The sequence below is a fragment of the Peromyscus californicus genome, unplaced genomic scaffold (genome assembly GCF_007827085.1).
Source record: "Peromyscus californicus insignis strain IS unplaced genomic scaffold, ASM782708v3 Scaffold_2__1_contigs__length_46816999, whole genome shotgun sequence".
Lineage (NCBI taxonomy): Eukaryota > Metazoa > Chordata > Mammalia > Rodentia > Cricetidae > Peromyscus > Peromyscus californicus.
The window spans coordinates 46,238,686-46,259,862 of NW_026294540.1; the positions used below are offsets into that span (position 1 = coordinate 46,238,686).

A 21,177-nucleotide genomic window follows, 5' to 3' on the forward strand; every position below is an offset into this window, starting at 1 on the left:
CTGGACCTACCCACCACTAGTCCCTGCAGAGACAGCCCCAGCTCCAACTCCCAGAGCACCTAGAACCTCACCAGGGCGTGGGTAGTTGCTAACTCCCACCACGGAAGCCTCACTCTGACCTTTGTGTCTGTATCTCTATTCTTCCTGGCTGACCCCTCATCCCAATCCCTGTTTTAGGAGGATCCTGATGCCCCCAGGCACCGGCTATTAGTGTTTAAGCTGCTCAGTCTCAGGGAACCCCCAATTCAACAGAGACCCCAGATAGCTAGGGTGGTTATTCTCCCCAGAAGAGGGCAGGGTCCTGGACTGAGAAGGCGGCACCCTATCTGGCTACAATCCTCCCCTGACCTTGAAGGTCTCTCTATGACAAGCCCTCGGTCCCAGCCTTCCCAGCAGAGACGTACACTTCAGACTGTTCAAATGGCTCTTCTGCGCTTTGGTGTTTTATTATGTCCAGATCTTAGGCTTATGTACAGGAAGTAAGAGCATTGATTAAAAAGAAAAAAAAAATAAGGACCTAAAGTGAGTGGCCTGGCAGGCAATGCCAGTGGACTACTTAGAACAGCAGGCCAGGCCTTACCCCACCGCCCACAGGAGTTCCTGGGCTGGGGCCTCTTGACACTACCAGCCCCCCCCCTGTAGCATTCTGGGGAACATCCCAACCCTGCGAGGCACCTCCATCCCGTTTGTTGTCCAGCTGGTTTCACAGCTGCCCTGAAGAACTTGCCGCAGGGGCTATACATAGTCTTGTGCCAAGCTGCCTCAGGGAGACTCTGTCCCACGATGGTCTAGCTCCTCAGCTGCCTAGACTCCATCGCTGCCCTCAGAGTATCTGTTCTGTGCTGGAAGCTGAGATGTCCAGGAGGCGCCAGGCAGCATAAGGGTTGAGCTCTTCCTGATCTCTGCAGAGTGCCCACACGTACATCATGCGTAGCACCTTGTCCTGTGGAGACCCGGCAGAGTGAGGGGCCAGGCTTGGTGGGTGTACAGGGGAGGCTTCTGAGGGAGGCAAGGAAGACTTTGGGAGGGGCCAGGGAGGGGTGCCTGGGGCTGTTGGCTCTGGTCACTGCTCAGACAAGATGGTGGATCCTCTAACTTCAAAAAGGTCCCAACTCCTAGTTGTTTCTCTTCAATTCCAGAACCCTCCTGGCTCCAAGCCGGAGTCTATGCTGGGCAGGTATGCGTAGGGCTTTCTGTGTGAGAAGCTGTCCCAAACCTCCATTCCCTCAATCCCCACTCACCGGGTCACCCTCAACCACCTCGTCTTTGGGGTTCTTGATCACCATCACCAACTGAGCCTGAAAGGTGACGATCAGCACAGGGCCCTGCTCCATCATCTTGCCCATGGCCAGCTGCAGGCAATATAGAAGCACGGGCCTCAGAATAGCATACCCTCCCACTACCCTGGAGATGAAAAGCCCCAAAGCTGCACCCTGTAGGAAAGAGGCCTGACACCTTGCCCTGATAAAAGCATGGTACCCCTCCGCCACTTTGGGTTCCTTCTCACAGACAACACCAGGCCTTCACTGTGGGACTTCCCTGTTCCTGGACTGGGGGTGAGGGAGGGCAAGAAGTTGGCTCTGCTTTGCCTGCAGCTGTCACCAGGGAAGAAGTCTGTGACTGAAGCTCAACTGCCCGTTAGGCCATGCTACAGAGGCAGAAACGCCACTGCAGTGGGGCTCAAGGGCACCGAGGCCTTGGCAACGCTCACCAGGGGGCCAACAGCACAGGTGCTCCTGGATGTAGGATGAGGAGCATCCTGATAAACCCACTTGAAAATATCATTGACTAGGCTTGATGGTGGTGCACGCCTTTAATCCCAGCACTGGAGAGGAAGAGGTAGGCAGATCTCTGTGAGTTCAAGGCCAGCCTGGTCTACAGAGTGAGTTCCAGGACAGCCAGAGCTGCACAGAGAAACCCTGTCTACAATCCCCGCCCCCCCCACGCCCCCCCGCAAACAGAAAATATCAAAAACTCACTAAAATACCAGATGTAATATGCACCCTAGCAAGTAAGTTGGACTTTACATGAACAAAATTATCTAATACAAAGCCCATTTAGATTTTGACATGACTCAAGTAACACAGGCTGGTCTCGAACTCACTAAATGGCCCTGAATTCCACTGCCTCGGCCTTCAAATGCTAGAACTATCACATCCAACCAACAAACCTATTTTATAATAAAGCTGTTATATGGGATTCTTTTTTTTTTTTTTTTTAAATACGGTTTAATTATTTAACCCAGATTGTCCTTGAACTTTTGGGATCCTCCTGCCTCAACTTCCAGAGTGCTGGAATTATGGTGTGTGCCACCATGTCTGGCTCACTGCATGGAATTTTCCTTTTTATTTGTCATTTGTATGTGAATAGTATGTGTGCTAATATGTGCACACAAATAAAGACCAGAGGAGGGTAACAGGATCTTCCTCTACTGCTTTCCACCTTGTTTTTGAGATGGGGTCTCTTACTGAACCTTACATTCAACATCTCGGCCAGGCTGGCTGGCCAGCAATCTCCCAGGACCTGCTTGTTTCCACATAAATGTTTGGGGTTATAAGCATGAATAGCCAAGCCTGGCTTTTTAAACTCAACATCTCTTGCTTTTACAGCAAGTGCTCTTACCCATGGAGCCATCTTCTCAGACCTGACAGAATTTTGAGTAAAATTTGAAATATGGTTTCAACCAAATTCACTACTATGCAATAATCACTTTTGCACCATCAAGAAGTTAAAAACAAAAGAAAACAAACAAACAAAATCTCTAGCATGGTGGCCCAGGCCTTTAATCCAAGCACTTAGGAGGCAGAAGCAATGAGTGTGAGTTTGAGGTCAGCCTGGTCTATATAATAAGTTCCAAGCCAGCTAGTGCTACAGAGTGCTACCCTGTCTTGAGAGAGAGACAGAGACAGACAGAGACAGAGAAAGGGCCAAAGTATAGCTCATTGACAGAGCACTTCCTACTATAGGCAAGGCCCTTGACTCGGTCCCTAGCCTCCTCAGTCCACCCCCTGCAAACCAACCAAACATCAACTAATTTAAGACACATCATTTAGCTGGGGATCACTTGTACTCCAACCACAGAAACATGAAAAGCTTCATGAGGCAGGCCATACATTTTTGTTTGTTGTTGTACTAGGAATTCAACCCCAGGGTCTTACATATGCTAGGCCAGAACTCTTACCACTGAGCTATATCCTAGGCCTCTTTTTACTTTTTCTTTTGAAATAGTGTCATTATTACCCAGATTAGCCTGGAACTCACTCTGTAACCCAAGCAGGCCTTGAACTCAAGAGCTTCCTGCCTTGAGTAGTGGGAACCAGTAGGCTTGGCCTCATTTAATTGGTTATGTCAGCTGGGGCTTCATGCTGACCACCCCTTTCCTTGGGTAACTTACGTCCACGTTGCTGATGTCCAGGATTCGGGAGTGGAACTGGAAGCCCAGAGCTTTGGCTTGCTGGATAGGGTGGGCCAGCTGGCTGTAGGTCTGCAATGAGAGGCAACAGGCCCATGTGGTCAGTCCCTGATGGAGGCTGGAACACACCCAAAGGTGGTGCCATGTTCACAGGCCCCACAAGTTGGAGGGGCAGAAGCCAAGAGAACAAAGAAGTCCAAGCCCAGAAAGATGCCACTCTTCGCTGGCCAGAACTGAACACTTGCTTCTCATTATGGAAAGAGCCATATTCCAAAGTGGGAGCAGTATCAATCAGTGTAGTAGGTAATTCCACAGCATCATCCAAAGGACACTCCCAGGGTAAGCGGGTGGACTCTTGGCTGATCTCTACTGCTCCCAGATTCACCTCCCCTAGAATCCTGGCCTGGAATCAGATGTCTTTTCTAGGATTGGTCCCAATCTGTGGGCTGCTCTGGAACTTTCTGCTTGGGTGGCCTCTCTCATAGAACATCCGAGGCGCCACTCTCCACTGCCCCAAGAGCCTCAGGGACATTTGGCCACATGCTAGAGAGCAGTTTCACTGAGCTTAGAGGCAACAAGGGTAGAAAAAGGCTTTGTAGGCACTGGCTTAAAGGGGGCAGGGGGACAAGCGGCAGTGCTGGGCTGGGCAAGTGGCTCAGTAGACTAAGCGCTTGCTACACAAGTGTGAGTTCAAATCTCTGTAACCCAAGTAAAGCTGGGCACAGCAGCACTTGTCTGTAATCCCAGCATTCCTGCAGTGAGATAGGAGGTGGGGACAGGAGAAGTCTCTGGAAGCTCTTGGGACAGCTAGCCTGGTATACACACAGTGGTGAACAAGAGACCCTGTCCCACACAAGATGGAAGATGAGGATCAACGCTTGAGATTGTTCTATGACCTCTACAAATGCATCATGGCACAAGCACACATGTACATCACACACACACACACACACACACACACACACACACACAAAAAAAAACAGTGCCAACCCCAGCTGGTGGGGTTCTGCTGTTTGTTGCTATAGAGATGAGTTTCATATAGCCCAAGATAGCCTTGAATTCTATGTAGCAAAAGATGACTCTGAACATCCCAGTAGTGGGATGGTAAGCATATGTCTCCATCACCCAGTATATGCAGTATGGAGTGTCAAACCCAGGGCTTCCGGCATGTTAGGCCAGCACTATAAAAACAGAGCTACACCCCTGCAGAACCATGGACTTCTTTAAGACAACATTTTAAAAACACCTCATTGGAAGCAACTAGAATTTCAGCTGTGTTCTAGGGGGTACTAGGCCATTCTTGGGTAGAGGATCAGCCACAACTTTGTGGTTCCAAAGGAGGAGGGAGACAAGGAGGGGGAGGAGGACTCGGACTGACTCCAGCTCCTCTCATAAATGCCCGCTGGCTTAGTCACAGTGCAGGGGAGTATTTCAAAAGAAAACCTGACAAATCTCTGCTTTTCCTAAGCTGTTTGTGAGCTGGGTGCAGAATTGGATGAGCCAAAAAAAGGGCCCTAGATTGCTTTACACAAAGAAGCTGGAGGAAACAAAACAAAACAAAAACCCCACAACCCTGCCTGGAGAGACAGCCAGAAGCCAGCAGGGTGAGGTGAGGTGGCCTGACCAGACCAGACGAAAACAGGAGTTCCATGGGGACAGGGAGGCTGCCAGGAGTGAGCAGACGGCATGTGCTCCTGGGAAAGATGCTGGCCTCCCCACAGCCTGCTCTGACAGTGACCCTGGGATTCTGAGCCCTGACTCCGGGAAGCAGCTGGGGCATCATCAGGACATGGTGTCCGTCCTCGGGCGGGAAGTCTAACCATACTTCTGTTTTGATCTGTGTTACATTATCTTATTAGAGGGAGGACATGCTGGGACACATTATACTTCAGTATTCACAGTTAACTCCCACAATCACCACGAGGGGCACCATGTGGGGCTCAGGAGAGCCAGGGGAACTTCAAACATTCAAGTGACCTCTTCTATCCTCTTTCTGAACTTGAGGCCCCCTGCACATTCCAGGCCATCTTACATGGGGTCCTGGTCATAGCCACTTGAACCAGGACAGAAAAGAGACAACAGGCCACACTGGAAATCTCACATCAATCCATGGCATAAATCATTTTTGCAATTCTCTTTAATCAAAACTAGTTTATGGGTGCTGGGGAGATGGCTCCGCTGGTAACGCACTTTCTGTGCAAGCCTGAGGAGTGGAGTCTGGATCCCAGAACCCACATAACACATGGACGGGGTGGAGGCTTTCTAAGTCCAGAGCCCAAGAGGCGGAAACAGGGAACCCCTGGACAAGCTGCCTAGCCAGGCCAGCTGAAACAGCAAGCTCTGCACTCAGGGAAGACTCTGCATCCACACAAGATGGTGAATGATTGTCATCAACCTTCATCAATCTTTAAGCCTCCAGATGCATGTGCCTGCGTGTGTGTGCACGCACATGCACACACACATACCACATAAACATGCATACACACCCACACACCATACACAGATACATATGCCACATGACACCCCCCTATCAATTCACAAAGCTGAAGATACAGTTCAATAGTAGAACCTTGCTTCATGTACTCATGACGCCTCAGCACCAACCACATAAAAAACAGACTATAACTAAAATTAGTTTATGATGAGGGGTCAGAAGGTTCAGGTAGAGAAAGGGGAGCCAGGAGACTGGCAGCTGTGGATCAGGCTTTGCATTAGGCACCAAACAGAGAAGGGATCATTTCTGACATTTCTAACTTCCAGCTGAAGACTCAGTGCCTGACCTGTGGGTACCTGTGCATCACACACAGAAGAAAGGAGAGATGGATGGGCTGTTGGGCTCTGTGGGAACCAAGTATATCAGACACGAGACCCTCTCTCCCATAGGTCAGAGCCACCCAAGCAGACGTCTACACTACTTATTTGTCTTTGCAGTGCTGGGGATGGAACCCAAGACAACATACATGCTAGGAAAATGTCTGGCCTGAGGCATCCCCAGCCCTTCTGACTTTTTTTTTTTTTTTTTTTTATTTGCTTTACCATTTGGCTAAAATGAGAAAAGCAGTACTCACAGCTTCGTAGCACCAGTCTTTGAGAATGTCAAGCTCCCCAGAAATCATGGCCTAAATAGGGAAAAGGGAAAAACAAGCATGAGAAGGTGAGTGGGCTTTTGCAGCAGAATGCTTGGGAACAGTCTCTGGCAGCAGCCTTTCCTGGAGACCCCTGGACTCCTGTCCATTCGCTTAGGCCTGGGGAAGAGAGGGAGGCTGGGTCAGGTGGCAGGCAGCTGTGGATGTCCCGGATGGGAGGGGGCAAGTCCCTGCATTAATGTTCACAGCTCTGGTCTTCTGGGTGCAGGATGAGGAAATGCAGGGAGAGCAAGGGAGCTTTCACAGTGGAGGAGCTGTCTTCCAACTCTACCTCCCTGAGGACCAGGCTCTGGGCAGCTAGAAATGAGGCAGGCTGCAGAGGGGAGCAGACAACATAGCCACAGAAACCAGGGCTGGTTCTGCTGAGGAGGGGAGGGAGGTGCCCAGAGAGAAAGCAACAATCAGCTGGGGCACGCTGTTCTTGGTGCTCGCTCGCTCCCTTCCCACCTCCTCCCAGTTCTGCCCAGAGTGAAAAGGAGCTGAGAAGTTGCAGAGAGGACAGGATGAAGCACCTGGAGGTGAGTGGGAAGAGTAAGGCCTGGGGTTGGTGGGCTTTCCTGTAGGGCTGCCCCAGATCCTGCCATATTCTGGGTGCTTCCGAGAGGTAAAGACAGACAGCCAATGCATTGTGACTTGAACAAGGCATGATCTCCTGGCTTACAAACCAAAGAGGCAAGAGCAATTGAGTATGAATGTCAGGACTGTCAGAGATAGTGGCTCCAGACCTCAGCTCTGGTCTGGCCAGGGCACCCCGGGTTTGAACACAAATGCAGTGGCTGTCTGCTTCTTCCTGATGCCCAAAAAGCCAGGGCCCTTGAGCTGTCCCCAGATGGCTCCAGGAAAACTGTATCAGAAGGCACAGTGCAGAGCTTCAGGGACAAGAGACATGACTGTCAGACCACGAAGACAGAGAGAAACCCATCCTGGAGCTATTCTGCCCCACAGTGACCATCACTGGAGCCAGTACAGAGCACAGATTGAGGGCTAGTGTCCGCTTTTGAGAGCCCTGTCATAGGTAGGGCGCAGACCTCTGTAGGTGGGGAAAGTTAAGAGACATAACCTAGGGTGCAGCAGCAGTCAGGTAAGCAGCCTAGGAGCAAAGCATCTGTTAAGAAAACAGCCTGAGCAACTCGGTTCCCCTGAGGTAATCTAGACTCAGTCCTAGGGTACCACCCGAAATGGGGAGAAGTGTCCAGCGGGCCAGGGCCCCACCACAGCTGCAGCATGGCTCGCACCTCTAGGATGTTGGGGATGATGTCACTCTCACACTGTCGAAGAAAGCGGTCCTTGTCAAAGGTTGGGTCCACTCTCAGGATCTCCGTGAGCACCTCTGACATTTCTGTCTTGGAGAAAAGGCCACCTGCAGGGAGATGAGCCCTCGGGTTAGGGCCTACCTTCCACCCCTGGCTGCAGCCACGGCAGACAGGATGGTCCTGAAGCCACACTCACCCAGCACGTCAGTGACTTTGTCGGTTAAGGCCCGGGATGCCCGGATAAGAACATTGTCACTCTCATCATACTTCATCTTCATCTCAAAGAAGCCTACGGAGGATGCACAGGACTTAGGAGGCCCTTCCTGGTAATGTGCCCTGACTCCAGTTTCTGGGAACTCCCTGCAAGACTCCCCTTCTTGACATGGGTCAGATCTAGGCAAGCCAACTATGGGCCTCAACCTTCCTCATCTTAGCATGTGGATTAGCTATCCACCTACCTGCAAAAATGCAGAAACTCAGCTACAGCCCCAAAGGAGCTGTGCAAAATTTGGGATGCCACCCCTGCTGGCTGCTGCCTCCACTACAGAGGAAACACAGGCCTCTAGTAGTCCTCACAGGGGAAGGAACCAAGGTATGTAGCCAGTGGCTCTCCTGCTCAGCTGCTGGAGAAATCTTGTGCCTGGCTGAAAAGTGAAGACCAGTCCCACCACCTCTGTCAATCCCAGGGCTCCTGACACCCACTCTTCTCTGAGGGGTGATCACCTAGTGTCTTAGTGGCAGAATGTACAGCTAGATGGGCTGGGGGCCCTAAGGAGGTGTGCATCCTTAGGTGATCCCACCCATCTCTCCTTCTGTAAAGCGGAGCTCTGTGTAGAGCCTGGCTAGTATCTGCTACCCCGGTACTGCCCAGTCCCCAGCAGGCTGGCCGCACTCACGGTTGAACACCACATTGTTGTCTTTGAAGTCCTTCCACTGCTGGTACCACTTGGAGTCCTTGTGTAGCACAACCCCTAACGCTTCCCTGGGGGAGAAGGCAGGTGGCTAGAGTGAACTGCAGAGCCCCGGGCCCTGCAAGGTCCTGTGACCACTGGAAGGGCAGCAGAGGACGGGCAGTAGAGGAAGGAAGGGCGGCAGAGGATGGCTTCACACCCAGGAGCTTCAGCTCCACCATTCCTTCCTCCTCCTGCCCCGCCCCTCTCCCATTCCCCAGTTCTCTGGAGGGAGTCAGGAACCCCGAGAGGAGAAACAGACTTGGACAGGCACCTCCCAGAGGACCCTGGAAACAGGACCACTGAGGGACCTGTCTGGGACCTACTCATTAGCCTCGAACACTTTGCTTTCTTTGAACTTTGCTCCAGCAAACTCCGTCCTTTTCCGGAGCCGCTCAGGCCGGCGGTAGGGCCCCGTCTGTCCTAGTACGCTCTCATCAATCTCTTTCTTCACGGACTCTACACCCTGCAGGGGAGAGCAGGCCCATGGTCACTGAGGGCCACCAGCCTAGGGGGTCCCTGCCCATGCCTGGCCTGGGCCAGGCTCACTCACCTGCGAGATGGCTTTGAAGGCTGCCGTCTTGCCCAGCTTCTCCCCACCCTTGGACACTGACTCTGCCGACTGCTTGGCTGTCCTGGCAGCTTCTTCTACCCCCTCCTTGATCTTCCGGCCAAGGTCACTCTTACTGACCTCGTCAAGACTCTACTGAGACAGAGACAGAGGGGAAGATGTCGCACAGGTCTGTAACACAGTCTCGAGAGTAATACTGCATTTCACCCCTGCAGGTCAGGATTCTCCCTGGAATGAGTAGGGATGGAATGGGACTTCCTAGCCAAGGAATTCCAAGGAAACAATTAGCCAAAGTGAGAAGAGGCTGCCTAAGCCAGTACAGAATGCTGCCGCTCTAGGAGGGGCCTGTACACCCCCTCCCCCGACCCTCACCTGGGTTGGAGTGCCCTCCCTTCTATTTTCAGCCTGAAGAACAGAAATCCCCACTTTACCTTCTATTCTCGTCCCAGGCTAACTTAAACACTTACATCTTGTGAGTGCCAGTGGGATTCAGGGCCCTAAACTCTTGAAGCCCCTCCCTTATCCCCAGTTGTCAGGTCAGCCTTGGGCCTTACCTCCTTCACTGTCCCTGTCAACTCCCCAAGCTTCTTCTTTATTGCTTCACTCGTACGCACAGTTTCTGACTCGATGGTTTTCTAGGGTCAAAGAATTGCCTCTTTTTATTTGGATCCAACAGTGAACTTAATCATCCAACCAAAGGTCTCCAGGATCATTTTCCTGGCTGCTGAAACTCTGTGAAGGGCTCCAACCCCATGCACACCCATCCCGAGGGGCTCTTATTGCACAGCAGCCTCAACCCACCTGGCAGCCACCTCCAGAGCACGGAATCCCCAAGCCCTGGGTCTTTCTCTGACTGGAAAGAGATGTTCCTGCCAACCACTACTCAGAAATGCCATTTGACTTCTATAGCTCAATCTTGGGTCCCTGGACTGCTCTGTTCCCAGATAACTCACCCTTTACTGATGGGACAAGGCCACCTTCCACCAGGCTGAAGCCACACAGGAGTGTCATCCAAATAAATAGCTTGGGAATACACAGAAGGAAAAGGCCTTGCTGGGGACTGGTGGGGATCAACAGAACAGAATGCAGAGGGACCCAGGCCATGGGCATGGCACTCTGAGGCTCAGCTGTTCATTGGTAGACAGGGGCACTGTGCCTCCCCACAGAGCACTTGCATGATACAAAAATGCTAAGACCAGGCCCAGTGGCCAGAGTTTGATGGCTGTTCAAGAGACATCGGGGGGCTGGAGAGATGGCTCAGCAGTTAAGAGCACTGACTGTTCTTCCAGAGGTCCTGAGTTCAATCCCAGCAACCACATGGTGGCTCACAACCATCTGTAATGAGATCTGGTGCCCTCTTCTGGCCTGCAGGTATATATGCAGACAGAATACTATATACATAATAAATAAATAAATCTTAAAAAAAAAAAAAAAGAGAGACATCAGGGAGTAACCAGGCTAAGAGGTGGCTCAGTGCATACAGTGCCTGCTAAACAGCATGAAAACCTTTCATCTCCAGAACATATGTAAAAATCAAAAAGCTGAGGCAGGCATGTGCTCATTTGTCCCGTGTTGGAGAGGGGAGGAATGGTGTCAGGCATCGGAGACAGGTGGATCCCTAATGCTCAATGTTGGCCAGCTAGCCTAGCCAAATCAATGAGCTACAGGTTTAGTGAAAGACCCTATCTCAAAAGATAAGGTAGTTACCAATCAACCTGCCGCTGTCCTCTGGCCTTCACATGGATAAATGTGCACATGCACACATACAACATGAACACATACCATACACACAAAAGAAGAGATAGCAGCAAACAGTAGATCACACCAGCACTATGACCCACTTCTTTTTTTTTTTTTTTTTTTTTTTTTTTTTTGGTTTTTCGAGACAGGGTTTCTCTGTGTAGCTTTGCGCCTTTCCTGGAACTCGCTTTGGAGACCAGGCTGGCCTCGAACTCACAGAGATCCGCCTGGCTCTGCCTCCCGAGTGCTGGGATTAAAGGCGTGCGCCACCACCGCCCGGCTATGACCCACTTCTTATTAGCATTATAGCTCCAAGCTGTCATGAGTCACAAGATGCACAAGTCAATCTGGCATGTACTGGATATCTCCCCAAAGTGATAACTTTTATGACCACGCTGTGCTATCTATCTACAGTGCCACATATGATCCAGTATCTCTTAACATGCTAACACACAGGCTTGGCAAACTCTATGACCATTCCTGCACTGGCTAATCACAGTGCCACACTGTGCCACTCTGCAAGGCCAGGTAGCCTAGGCAGCCTGTTCCTGTCCTGGCACCTTTGAATCAGTGTTGTGACATCGCCACCTTCCCCAGCAGTCCTGGTCCAGGGAATAAAGACAGGACTGAGGTACTCACGTATTTTCTTCTGGCTTCCTGGAGGGCATCTGACTCTTCTAACTTCTTTGCCTCATCTCGGAACTTTTTTATACTTTCTTTCATCTCTTTGTTTTTGGCTAATTCTTGCTTGATGTTATCTACCAAGCCTGACAAAAAACCTTTTCTGTTCCCAGAAGAATAGGATTTGGTCTAGAAAGAATGTAAAATTGAAAAGAGGGAAAGTTTAGAAGCTGGAAAGGCACACACGGTAACATCTGTTACCACTGGGTGCCCGATTTCCTCCCTTCTGTAACAGCGGTATTTAGCAGTGAATAGATGTTCCTTTCATTAAACAAAATTTGAGTTACAGAAATACCCATGAAAAGCCACAGTAAGCCCTACATGTCCACAGGTTCATATCTATTGATGTTATCAACAAGTCAAAAATAAACACTCATATACCAATGTTCATTACCACACTAGTCACAGTAGGTAAGATATGGAACCAAACTGGGTGTCCAACAATAGGGAAATGCACAAGGAAGATGGAGATTTTTTTAGTTTGGTTTTGTTTTTTTTTCCAGACATAAAGAATAAAGTCATGGTTGGGTGTGGTGGTGCATGCCTTTAATCTCAGCATTGGGAGGCAGAGGAAGGCGGATCTCTGAGTTCAAGGCCAGCCTGGTCTACAAAGTAAGTTTCAGGACACCCAGAGTTACACAGAGAAACGCTGTCTCAAAAAACCAAAAATAAATAAATAAATAAATAAAGTTATGTGGTCTTTTGGAAAATTGGAGATAATCATATTAAGTGAATTTAAGTTACACTCAGACAAATACTTGTGCACTTGCTCAGTTGTGGGTGTGAGATTTTATAGATACATCAAGTTGTATGTATACAGATGATACAGAAGTACAATCAAAGCTGAGGAACAAAAGGGACTAGTGGGAGGCTCAAGAAAAGGAAGGATGGGCTGGGGAGATGGCTCAGCGGTTAAGAGCACTGGCTGCTCTTCCAGAGGTCCTGAGTTCAATTCCCAGCAACTACATGGTGGTTCACAACCATCCATGATGAGATCTGGTGCCCTCTTCTGGCCTGCAGGCATACATGCAGACAGAACACTGTATACGTAATTAAAAAAAAAAAAAAAGAAAGAAAAGGAAGGATATTGGGGGGAAGACCATGCTAAAAATCAGTTACACACTTGCACAAAAATGGGCTTATACAATTGTATAGTTAAAAACAAACAAAGCTTCCGAGCCACCAGGTGTAGTTGCACATCCTGTAATCCTAGCACTCCAAAGACTGATGCAGGGCTGGAAAGATGGCTCAGAAGTTAAGAGCACCGACTGCTCTTCCAGAGGTCCTGAGTTCAATTCCCAGGACCCACGTGGTGGCTCACAATCATCTGTAATGAGATCTGGCACCCTCTTCTATATACATAATAAATAAATAAATCTTAAAAAAAAAAAGACTGATGCCTAAGTTCTATTCCTGAGACCTACACAGTGGAAGGTGTGAACAGATTCCCCTAAGTTGTCCTCTGACCTCTACACACATGCCACGGCACATACTATTCTTCAAATGTAAAAAAAATAAATAAATAAATTTAACACAACAACAGAGGCTGATGTAGGAAGATTTTGAGGTTAAAGCAGGCTTGGATCTTTGAGTTTGAGGCCAGCTTGGTCTAAATCACAAGTTCCAGTTCCAGGCTACCCAAGGCTACATAGTAAGACCTTGTCTCCAAACAAAAAAACAAAACAAAACAACAAAAAACCCTGAACACATAGAAATTTGTTTTCCTTTAATTAGTCCCTAAAATTACAGTGTAGCAACTACCGACACTGTGTCAGATGCTACCAGTTACTTGTCACTGTAACCAGAAAAAGGAATCTCAACTAAGGGGTTGTCTGGATCAGATTGGCCTGTTGGGGGAGGGGGGTGCCTTGATTGATAATTAAGGTAGGATGGCTCAGCCCACAGTGGATGGTGCCATTCCCTGGGCAGGGAGGGAGTCCTGGCTAAGCATTAGTCTAAGTGAGCCAGTGAATATGGTTTCTTCTGTATTTCCTGGGCTGTAAGTGCATTCCCTGGTTGGAGGTAATATTGTTAAGTACAACTAACCACCTGATATATAGCTGTATGAAGAGGCCACAAACCTTGTGAGTCAACAGAATGACATTCTGAAAAGGGCAAAACTATGGAGACAGTACAAATACTAATGGTTGTCAAAGGGTCTAAGGGATCGAAGAACGAACAAGTACAGCCCAGAGCATCATTTGGGACAGTGACGCTGTTTGATGACAAAGACCAAGGCTTCTGCGTGGAGGAAATTAGAGGAAAACTTGTAAGGGGGTTACAGGGACCGAACTCAATCAAGTCCTGAGGCTTTTACCCACTGAGTCATCTCACGAGCCCCTGTTCTTACTGTTTATGCAGAGGGCTTGTTCTGAGATAGGGTCTGGGAGCTGGTCTTGAACTTGTTATGTAGCTGAACTTCTGATGTTCTTGGCTCCACCTCTCAAGGGCTAGGGATTACAGATGTACACCACCATGCCTGGTTAGTGAAACTGTTCTGGATTCTCTCTATAATGAGAGACAAATCCTTATCTACTTGTTATAACCTCACAGAAATGCATAACACAGAAATGAACCTGATGTAACCAGATTTCAGATTTTAACAATATATTCACTCTGGTTCATCGATTGTAACAATGTCACCCACAATGGGAAACATGACTAACAAGGACCTGTGAGCAGGAAAGGGGAGAAAGTGGCTAGGGAGAACCCTCTGTACTTTTTGTTAAATTTTATGAGTCAATTTTGCTTGTTTGTTGTGGGGGTAGGGGGTTGTTGAGATAGTCTCATATGTAGCACTGGCTAGGCTGGAACTCTCTATGTGGAGTAACTTACAGAGATCTGACTGCCTCTGCCTCCTGAGTGCTAGGATTAAAAGCATGTACCATGAAGCCTGGTCTAATCTATTTATTATTTACAGGATCTCATGTAGCCTAGACTGGCCTCTAACTTGCTAAGTAGCTAAGGATGACCATGAACTCCTGGTCCTTCTACCTCCAGAGTGCTGGGATGACAACTGTGCACCTCTATGTCTAGTGTGTGCTGTGCTGGGGACAGAACCTAGGGCTCTGTTCATGTTAGGAAAGCATTCTAGCAACTGAGCCACACTCCCAGCCTGTTTCATTTTTCTGTAAAGCTGAAACTGTTCTAAAAGATAAAGTCTGTCAAAAGTAAGATACAAAACAAGGCCACTGTGGTGCAGACCTGTAACTGCAGCACTTAGGAGAGGGAAGCAAGAGGATCAAGGAGTTCAAGGCGATTCTCAGTTACACAGAAGATAGCCTGAGCTACATGACTCCTATCTTTAAAACGAAACAGTTTAAGGAACAATGAAGAAAAAGTCAACAGGAGTGGCCATGTGTGGTTGATGCATGTTAGGCTTGCCCCAGGGTCAAAGGCCGCCTGCCTTCCTGGCTCTTGTCAACCCCAAGGGAGAACAGTAGTGGGGAAGTAGTTACTGGGACCTGTTCCACACCTAGAATAGCTGCAGGACAGGATCCGGAAGAAGCTGAGGAGAGGCTCTTGCCAGCATGCATATTTGAGGCTACCTGCCTCACTCAGTCATGACACACTAAGAGAAGTAGTGACCAGGACACAATGAGACCCAAGGAATGATGGAGTGACTCTTTTCCAATACTTAAAATAACCAAGCTTGGTAAGGAACCAATAGACAGAGAGGGAGAAGGTAAGTCGATACACGATGCTTTTTCTAGCCATCAGAGCTAACTGGATGTATTACTCTATGAAGTAAGAGTGCCTTGTTGCTGGAAAAATAAAATAGGAGGCTGACCAAGCATATCCGAGGACACGTAGAAACAAGGTCTACTGCTCTTTGTACCTCTGAAGGCCCAGAACACAGAACTCTTCCTGAAGTGACTGTGTTGGCATGATTTTCTTTTTCCAGACCTCTGTTCAGTCTGCTTGTTGGCATCCTGGGTCACTCACCAGTGTCAGCTCTCCTCGTGGCCGGCTTATCTGGTAGCTTGAACCATGGGGTAGATTGTGGCTGGAGAGAAATTGTACTCCGCTGCCTAGGCACCTCTAATTGGTTAAGAAAAGAGAAAGATTCATTCAGAAAAATGGGTGACTCTGAAGGTCACCTGTGAGTCATTTGCTGACCTTGACTTCATGCCTGCTTTTAGCTAATATGCAACCTTTGTAAAATCTGAGAAGCCATTGGAATTAGGCAGAAAGAGAATATGTTGCATCTGCACCTCCAGGACCTATTCCCACCTCTGAAACTTGGGAGAACATAGATAGATAGGTACCAGGAAACAACGAGAGTAGTATAAATGTAGCGTACAACAATCTTTAGTTAAGCCCACTTCACTTTTGCTGATCTCCGAAAACTTACAGACATGAACTTTCAGAGACAAACCAATAAGTTCTTGGCCCAGGGAAAACTATGGAATAAACTTGTAAGGTCCTGGTCAAAGGTTCTAAATGCAGAGTCCACCTGGGCAAAGAACGAGGTAACATCATGAGAAAGTCCCTTTCTTCTACCAAAGGATGAACTTGTAGCTGTGTGCAGCTGAGTCCAGCATGGGTGCACTAAAACTAAATGACCTACCAGAACCACTTTTCATTTTATGGATTCCTCTTCTCCATTTCTTCCTAGCTGTGTGATCTAACACCTCAAACTTATACAGGTGCAGAAGTGAAGGAGATCGGGCTCTATCATTTGTCACCCCACTATCTGTCAGGGTTCATTCATATGATGTGCTAGCTAGTCTCTTTTTCCCCCCTTCCTCACTTACAGCTCCATGTGTGTTCTTCCTGAAACTGCACACTTAGTCAAAGCAGATGACCTTTCTTTGCTCAAGCATATACTCGTTGCTGTGCTCTCCAGGTAGGTCCTCCAAATAAGCTCTCAAGGTCCAAACGTGTACAAGTGCCAGTATGCCTATAGTTACTGAAGGTAGAGCTCTTGGGAGTGTAAATAACTTGTTTTACATTTTCCTTCCTCTTAACAGTCAGCGATAGAATCATACTGATTTGGGCTTTAGACTAGCTATGGGGCTATGAGCAGGTTGCTTAACCTTTCTGAGTTTCAGATTTCTTACCCTAATGAAACAGAGCCAAGCAACAGCAGTATAAAAAACTAAATTGTAAGTGTGTATGAAAGGCCATTGACCTAAGCCAAGAGTCTTATCCAGGGCATGAATTACACGCTGAGCGTTTGGAAACACTCTCCGCAGAGAATTGGACATTCAAACGCGAACAGTGACTGACACACTTTAAAGAAAACAACTTTCATCTGGCTATGTTTTCTTCACGGGGAACCACCTCCCCAACCACCAGGGACTCTTCGTGCACGTGGGATGAGATCCACCGAAGAGTAAGAGGTGACAAGTTCCCGGGCAGGTCAGCGCATTGCCGCTTGTTGCCGGGGAAGGGGTCGGAAATCGGTTCCCGCCCTCAGGCCTCGTTCCCTGCTCCCTGCCCAAGCATCGGCTGACCCAATGACCCAACCCCAACCCAGCCGTGGAACCCACAGGGAAAGCCAAGAGAGATCAGGGACTGAAGAGAAGGAGGTCTCGAAAGCTGAGTGTCTAAACCCCTAAATTCTGCCCTACTAGCCCCACGCGTCTGCTCACCCGCGGACAGCGGCACCAGCCGCCCCGCAGAGCTGCCGCCGCCATGTTGGAAGAGCCCGTGTGACCTTCCTGCGTCGCGCCTCGATTGCGTCATCAGCTGCGACGGCCTAAAGAAGCACCAGCCTGGGAAAATCATGCGGGAAGAGGGGTGGGGATATAGAAGGAAGAAGCTTTTGATTGGTCTTTGGAGATGAGGTGGGGCCTGAAAAGGGACGTGCTTAGGACAGGTCCAAGTCTCCTGCCCACGAACTCTGTGGTCCAGCCTGCGAGGGGGCCGAGTTTAAGCTAGGTAAGCCTCTGGTAGAGGCTCAGGGAGGAAGGCACTTTTGTGAGACCGTCTGTGGTTGGGTACGACTACGAAAGGACAGGATTTGGGTTCAATTCTCAGCACCCACATGGTGGCTCACAACCACCTGTAACCCCAGTTCCTGGGGCTCCAAGGGCACCAGGCAGACATGTGGCAGATAGACATATATGCCGGCAAAACACCTACCTACATACATAAAATTAAGGAGACTACAAAACGTCAAAGATTCCGTACAGAGTTGGGATAGCCCAAGAGACATCTCTATGATGGGTTGTTTGTTTTTTGAGGGTCTCATGTAGCACAGTAAGTAAAAGACTCATACACATAGAAATTCATTAACAATAACAACAACAACAACAACAAAAAACCACTAAGAAAGGGCAAAACCTTCAGGGGAGGATTCTGTCTGAGCACGGATTGCCCAAGAACCAGTTCAATGGCTAGTCTTATTTTTTTTGCGTGTGTGTTTTGAGAGACTCAGGTAAGCTGGCCTCCAACTCAATATGTAGTTGAAAATGACCTTGAACTTCTGATCCTCCTGCCTCCACCTCCCAAGTGTTACTGATTAAAGGTGTGCTTCGTGCATGCTAGGCAAGCAGCCAACCAAATGAATGACATCTCCAACGCTGAGACAACAACGTTAGAGGCAGGCTTGTAGGTGGGTGAACTACAATTCTGGCTGTACTTGACAATGACTAACCACTGACAGTGCCAGACATGTCAGCAAGCAAGTTGCTCTAAGAGAAAGAACTTCAAACCTCTTCTTTATAAATGATGTAGGAAGATACTTGTTAGTTCTGGCACAGAAAAGGAAAGAAAAATTGAGACCTGGCTAACTGGGGTCTAGTCTTCCATCAGTTCAATGTAAATGGGCACATCTTGCTCTAAAGTAGCTCAGGTCTTTGCTATTTTGATACTTCCATGCTATTTTAGATTTTGAGAATACTGCCATCAAGCAAAGACACTGTAAAGTGGCCGTGCTATCTGTGGTTGTAGACATGAGCTATGGAAGCTGTAATAAAACATGGTCTCATGGGACTTCATCCTTTGAAGAAGGCAGCCTTCACTGCAGAAAATTGGGGACAGGACCAGTGGCTATCTTACTATGAGATGATATCCCCAGAAGGTGGTCGGTCCCTAAGATGCTAAGCTTTAAACATTTGGGACAGCAGTAGTCTTATGTATCTGATTATTCTTCTTAAAGAAGCTAAGAGACATATCTGAAAACAAAACAGACAAAAAACATGTTGAGGACACAGCACAGCAGTAGCGTGGTTACACAAGGGATTGGCTGGAGAGTAGAGGCCTTGGGCCCATTCTTAGTGCCATAATACATACATACAAACGCAGTGTTTTGTAGGACATGATAATTCGGTTTCATTGGTTAACCTGTCTCACAGAAGCACCTATACCTTCCCCTCACCACAGATAGGCTCTTATATAGCCCAGGCACATAATTCTCCAACTTACTGTCCTTATACTTTAGTCTGGCAAGTGCTGGTATTACTGGCTTGCACCACCACACCCAGTTGTGTAGTATTCCTAAATGTGAATTAGCAAAGATTGAATTCTTAAAACAAAACAAAACAAAAAACCTTTTATTTAATGTGTATAGGTGTTTTGCCTGCTTGTATGTATATGCACCATATGCATACAATGCCTGTAGAGGCAAGAAAAGGACAACGATCTCCTGCAATTGAAGTTACATACCATTGTGAACCTCAATGTGGGTGCTGGAATGCACCTTGGGTTCTTTGGAAGAGCAGCCAAGCTATCACTCCAGCTCCTGATGATATTTTTCCCATTTTTTCTTACATTTATCTATCTATCCATTCTCTGTCTCTGTCTCTGTCTGTTTCTGTCTGTCTGTCTGTCTGTCTCTCTCTCTCTCTCTCGTGTGTGTGTGTGTGTGTGTGTGTGTGTGTGTGTGTGTGTGTGTGTTGTGTAGGGCAGCTTCTGAGAGTTGGGTCTCTTCCAACATGTGCATCCCAGATCTAACTAATATCGTCATGCTTGATGGGCAGCATCTTTTCCCACCAAGCATCTTGCCAGCTCTATTAAATTAGTGAACTTACTTTTATTGAAAAGCAAACAAAAAGGGGCAGGTTGACACTAGAGACATGCATTCCCTGCCTTTGTGACTAGACAGACTTGTCTCTGAGGAATCCCACTTCCAGGAGAAAGTAAGGGGAAAGGCTTCTCCTCTGGTGTTATGTTAATCAGAACAGCAAAGCTTGGGAAGAGGGAAGGTAAATACAGACCCTTTAGAGGATGATGATGACAGCTGGGGAAACAGGAGTGGGTGGGTAGCATACCTTTTTCATCAACATTTTTGTTTTATAAACAATGTCTTATGGTGTAGCAGTTAGCCCTGAATGGCTTGGAACTTACTTTGTAGACCAGGCTGTCTATAAACTCCTTAGTGCAGAGGTTAAAGGTATGCTCCACCATGCCCAGCATTTCCCCCGCAATTTATTTTTGTTTCTGTCTCTGTCTCAGATAGCCCAGATTGGCCTTGGACTCAACATATAACTGAGGATGACCTTTAACTTGATCCTGCTGCCTCTACCTTTTCAGTATTGGGATTATAGGTATACACCACTAAGACTAACGGAATCCAGGACTTCATGTATGCCCTATGAACATGCTACTGACTGAGCTCCATCCCCAAATCCTATCTCCTATTTACAATTTTGATTACATTTATTTAGCCTTCTTCACCTCCATGTGTCAAAGGTACACGTTCCTCAGTGCACCTGTCGAGGTCAGAGGACAACCCAGGTGGTCAAGCTTGGCTTGTTTGTGCCTTTCGTCCTTTGAGCCATTTCACTGGCCCCATCCCTTAAAATTTTATTTTATTTAAATTTATGTTTTTGGTTTTTTGAGACAGTTTCTCTGTGTAACAGCGCTGGCTGTCCTGGAACTCACTCTGTAGACTAGGCTGGCCTTTAACTCACAAGAGATCTACCTGCCTCTGCCTCCCGAGTGCTGGGATTAAAGGCGTGGAAACACTACCTTCTGGCATTAAAATTTTATTTATCTATTTTTAATTGTTAAGCTAGAGACTCAGAGAACTTGTTATTACTCCAGGTTGGGCTTAAACTTGAAGCTAATCCTTCTGTCTCAGCCTCCCAAGTATTGCAATTACAGGTGTGAGGCCCACATTGGCTCTGTAGAATTTCAAAGCTGCAAGAACAGTTTAATGACCACTCAAAAACTGTCTTAGCCTTTTGAGTGCTGCATTGTAATTGCATGGAGATCAGTGGACAGCCTTGTGGAGCTGACTCTCTTCTACCATGTGGAATCTAGGACTCCAACTCAAGTTGTCATGCTTGGTGGCAAGTGCTTTTACCCACTGAGACATCTTGGCAGCCAGAATTTGTGTTGTGTGAAGCTATAACTACTTGTTACATGAACAGGGCAACTAATCAGTGAGTGTTAAGACTCTCCCATTCCTTTGTATTCTATTTTAATAAACTAGCTGTGTAGGACTCATGACCTTCTATGGTGCATATCATCA

At 48.0% G+C, this 21,177-nt stretch overlaps 1 protein-coding gene across 2 annotated transcripts; it reads right to left on the reverse strand.

Annotated features, from left to right (window-relative positions):
* Window positions 1–421: 421 nt before the first annotated feature.
* On the reverse strand, window positions 422–17,484 carry Timm44 (translocase of inner mitochondrial membrane 44). 2 transcript variants are annotated; one of them, XM_052754690.1, is made up of 13 exons: window positions 17,351–17,484; window positions 15,699–15,794; window positions 11,712–11,882; window positions 9,887–9,967; window positions 9,315–9,464; window positions 9,088–9,227; window positions 8,708–8,793; window positions 8,008–8,100; window positions 7,794–7,918; window positions 6,481–6,531; window positions 3,395–3,484; window positions 1,242–1,352; window positions 422–943 (listed from the first exon to the last, which is right to left on the reverse strand). In XM_052754690.1, the coding sequence occupies exons 1-13, from the start codon at window positions 17,393–17,395 to the stop codon at window positions 824–826; spliced, it is 1,359 nt and encodes a 452-aa protein (XP_052610650.1). In that variant the 5' UTR covers window positions 17,396–17,484; the 3' UTR covers window positions 422–823. The 2 variants fall into 2 exon arrangements, with proteins under 2 accessions (XP_052610650.1, XP_052610651.1); XM_052754691.1 differs by lacking the exon at window positions 11,712–11,882.
* Window positions 17,485–21,177: the final 3,693 nt, after the last annotated feature.

Excerpts from the sequence above, each read along its gene's own strand:
- Timm44 (XM_052754690.1), bottom strand. The coding sequence starts at position 17,395 with ATGGCGGCGGCAGCTCTGCGGGGCGGCTGGTGCCGCTGTCCGCGG. Across the intron at positions 15,795-17,350 it reads GCTGGTGCCGCTGTCCGCGG|AGGTGCCTAGGCAGCGGAGT; the intron begins GTGAGCAGACGC and ends TTAACCAATTAG. Across the intron at positions 6,532-7,793 it reads TCATCCCCAACATCCTAGAG|GCCATGATTTCTGGGGAGCT; the intron begins GTGCGAGCCATG and ends TTCCCTATTTAG.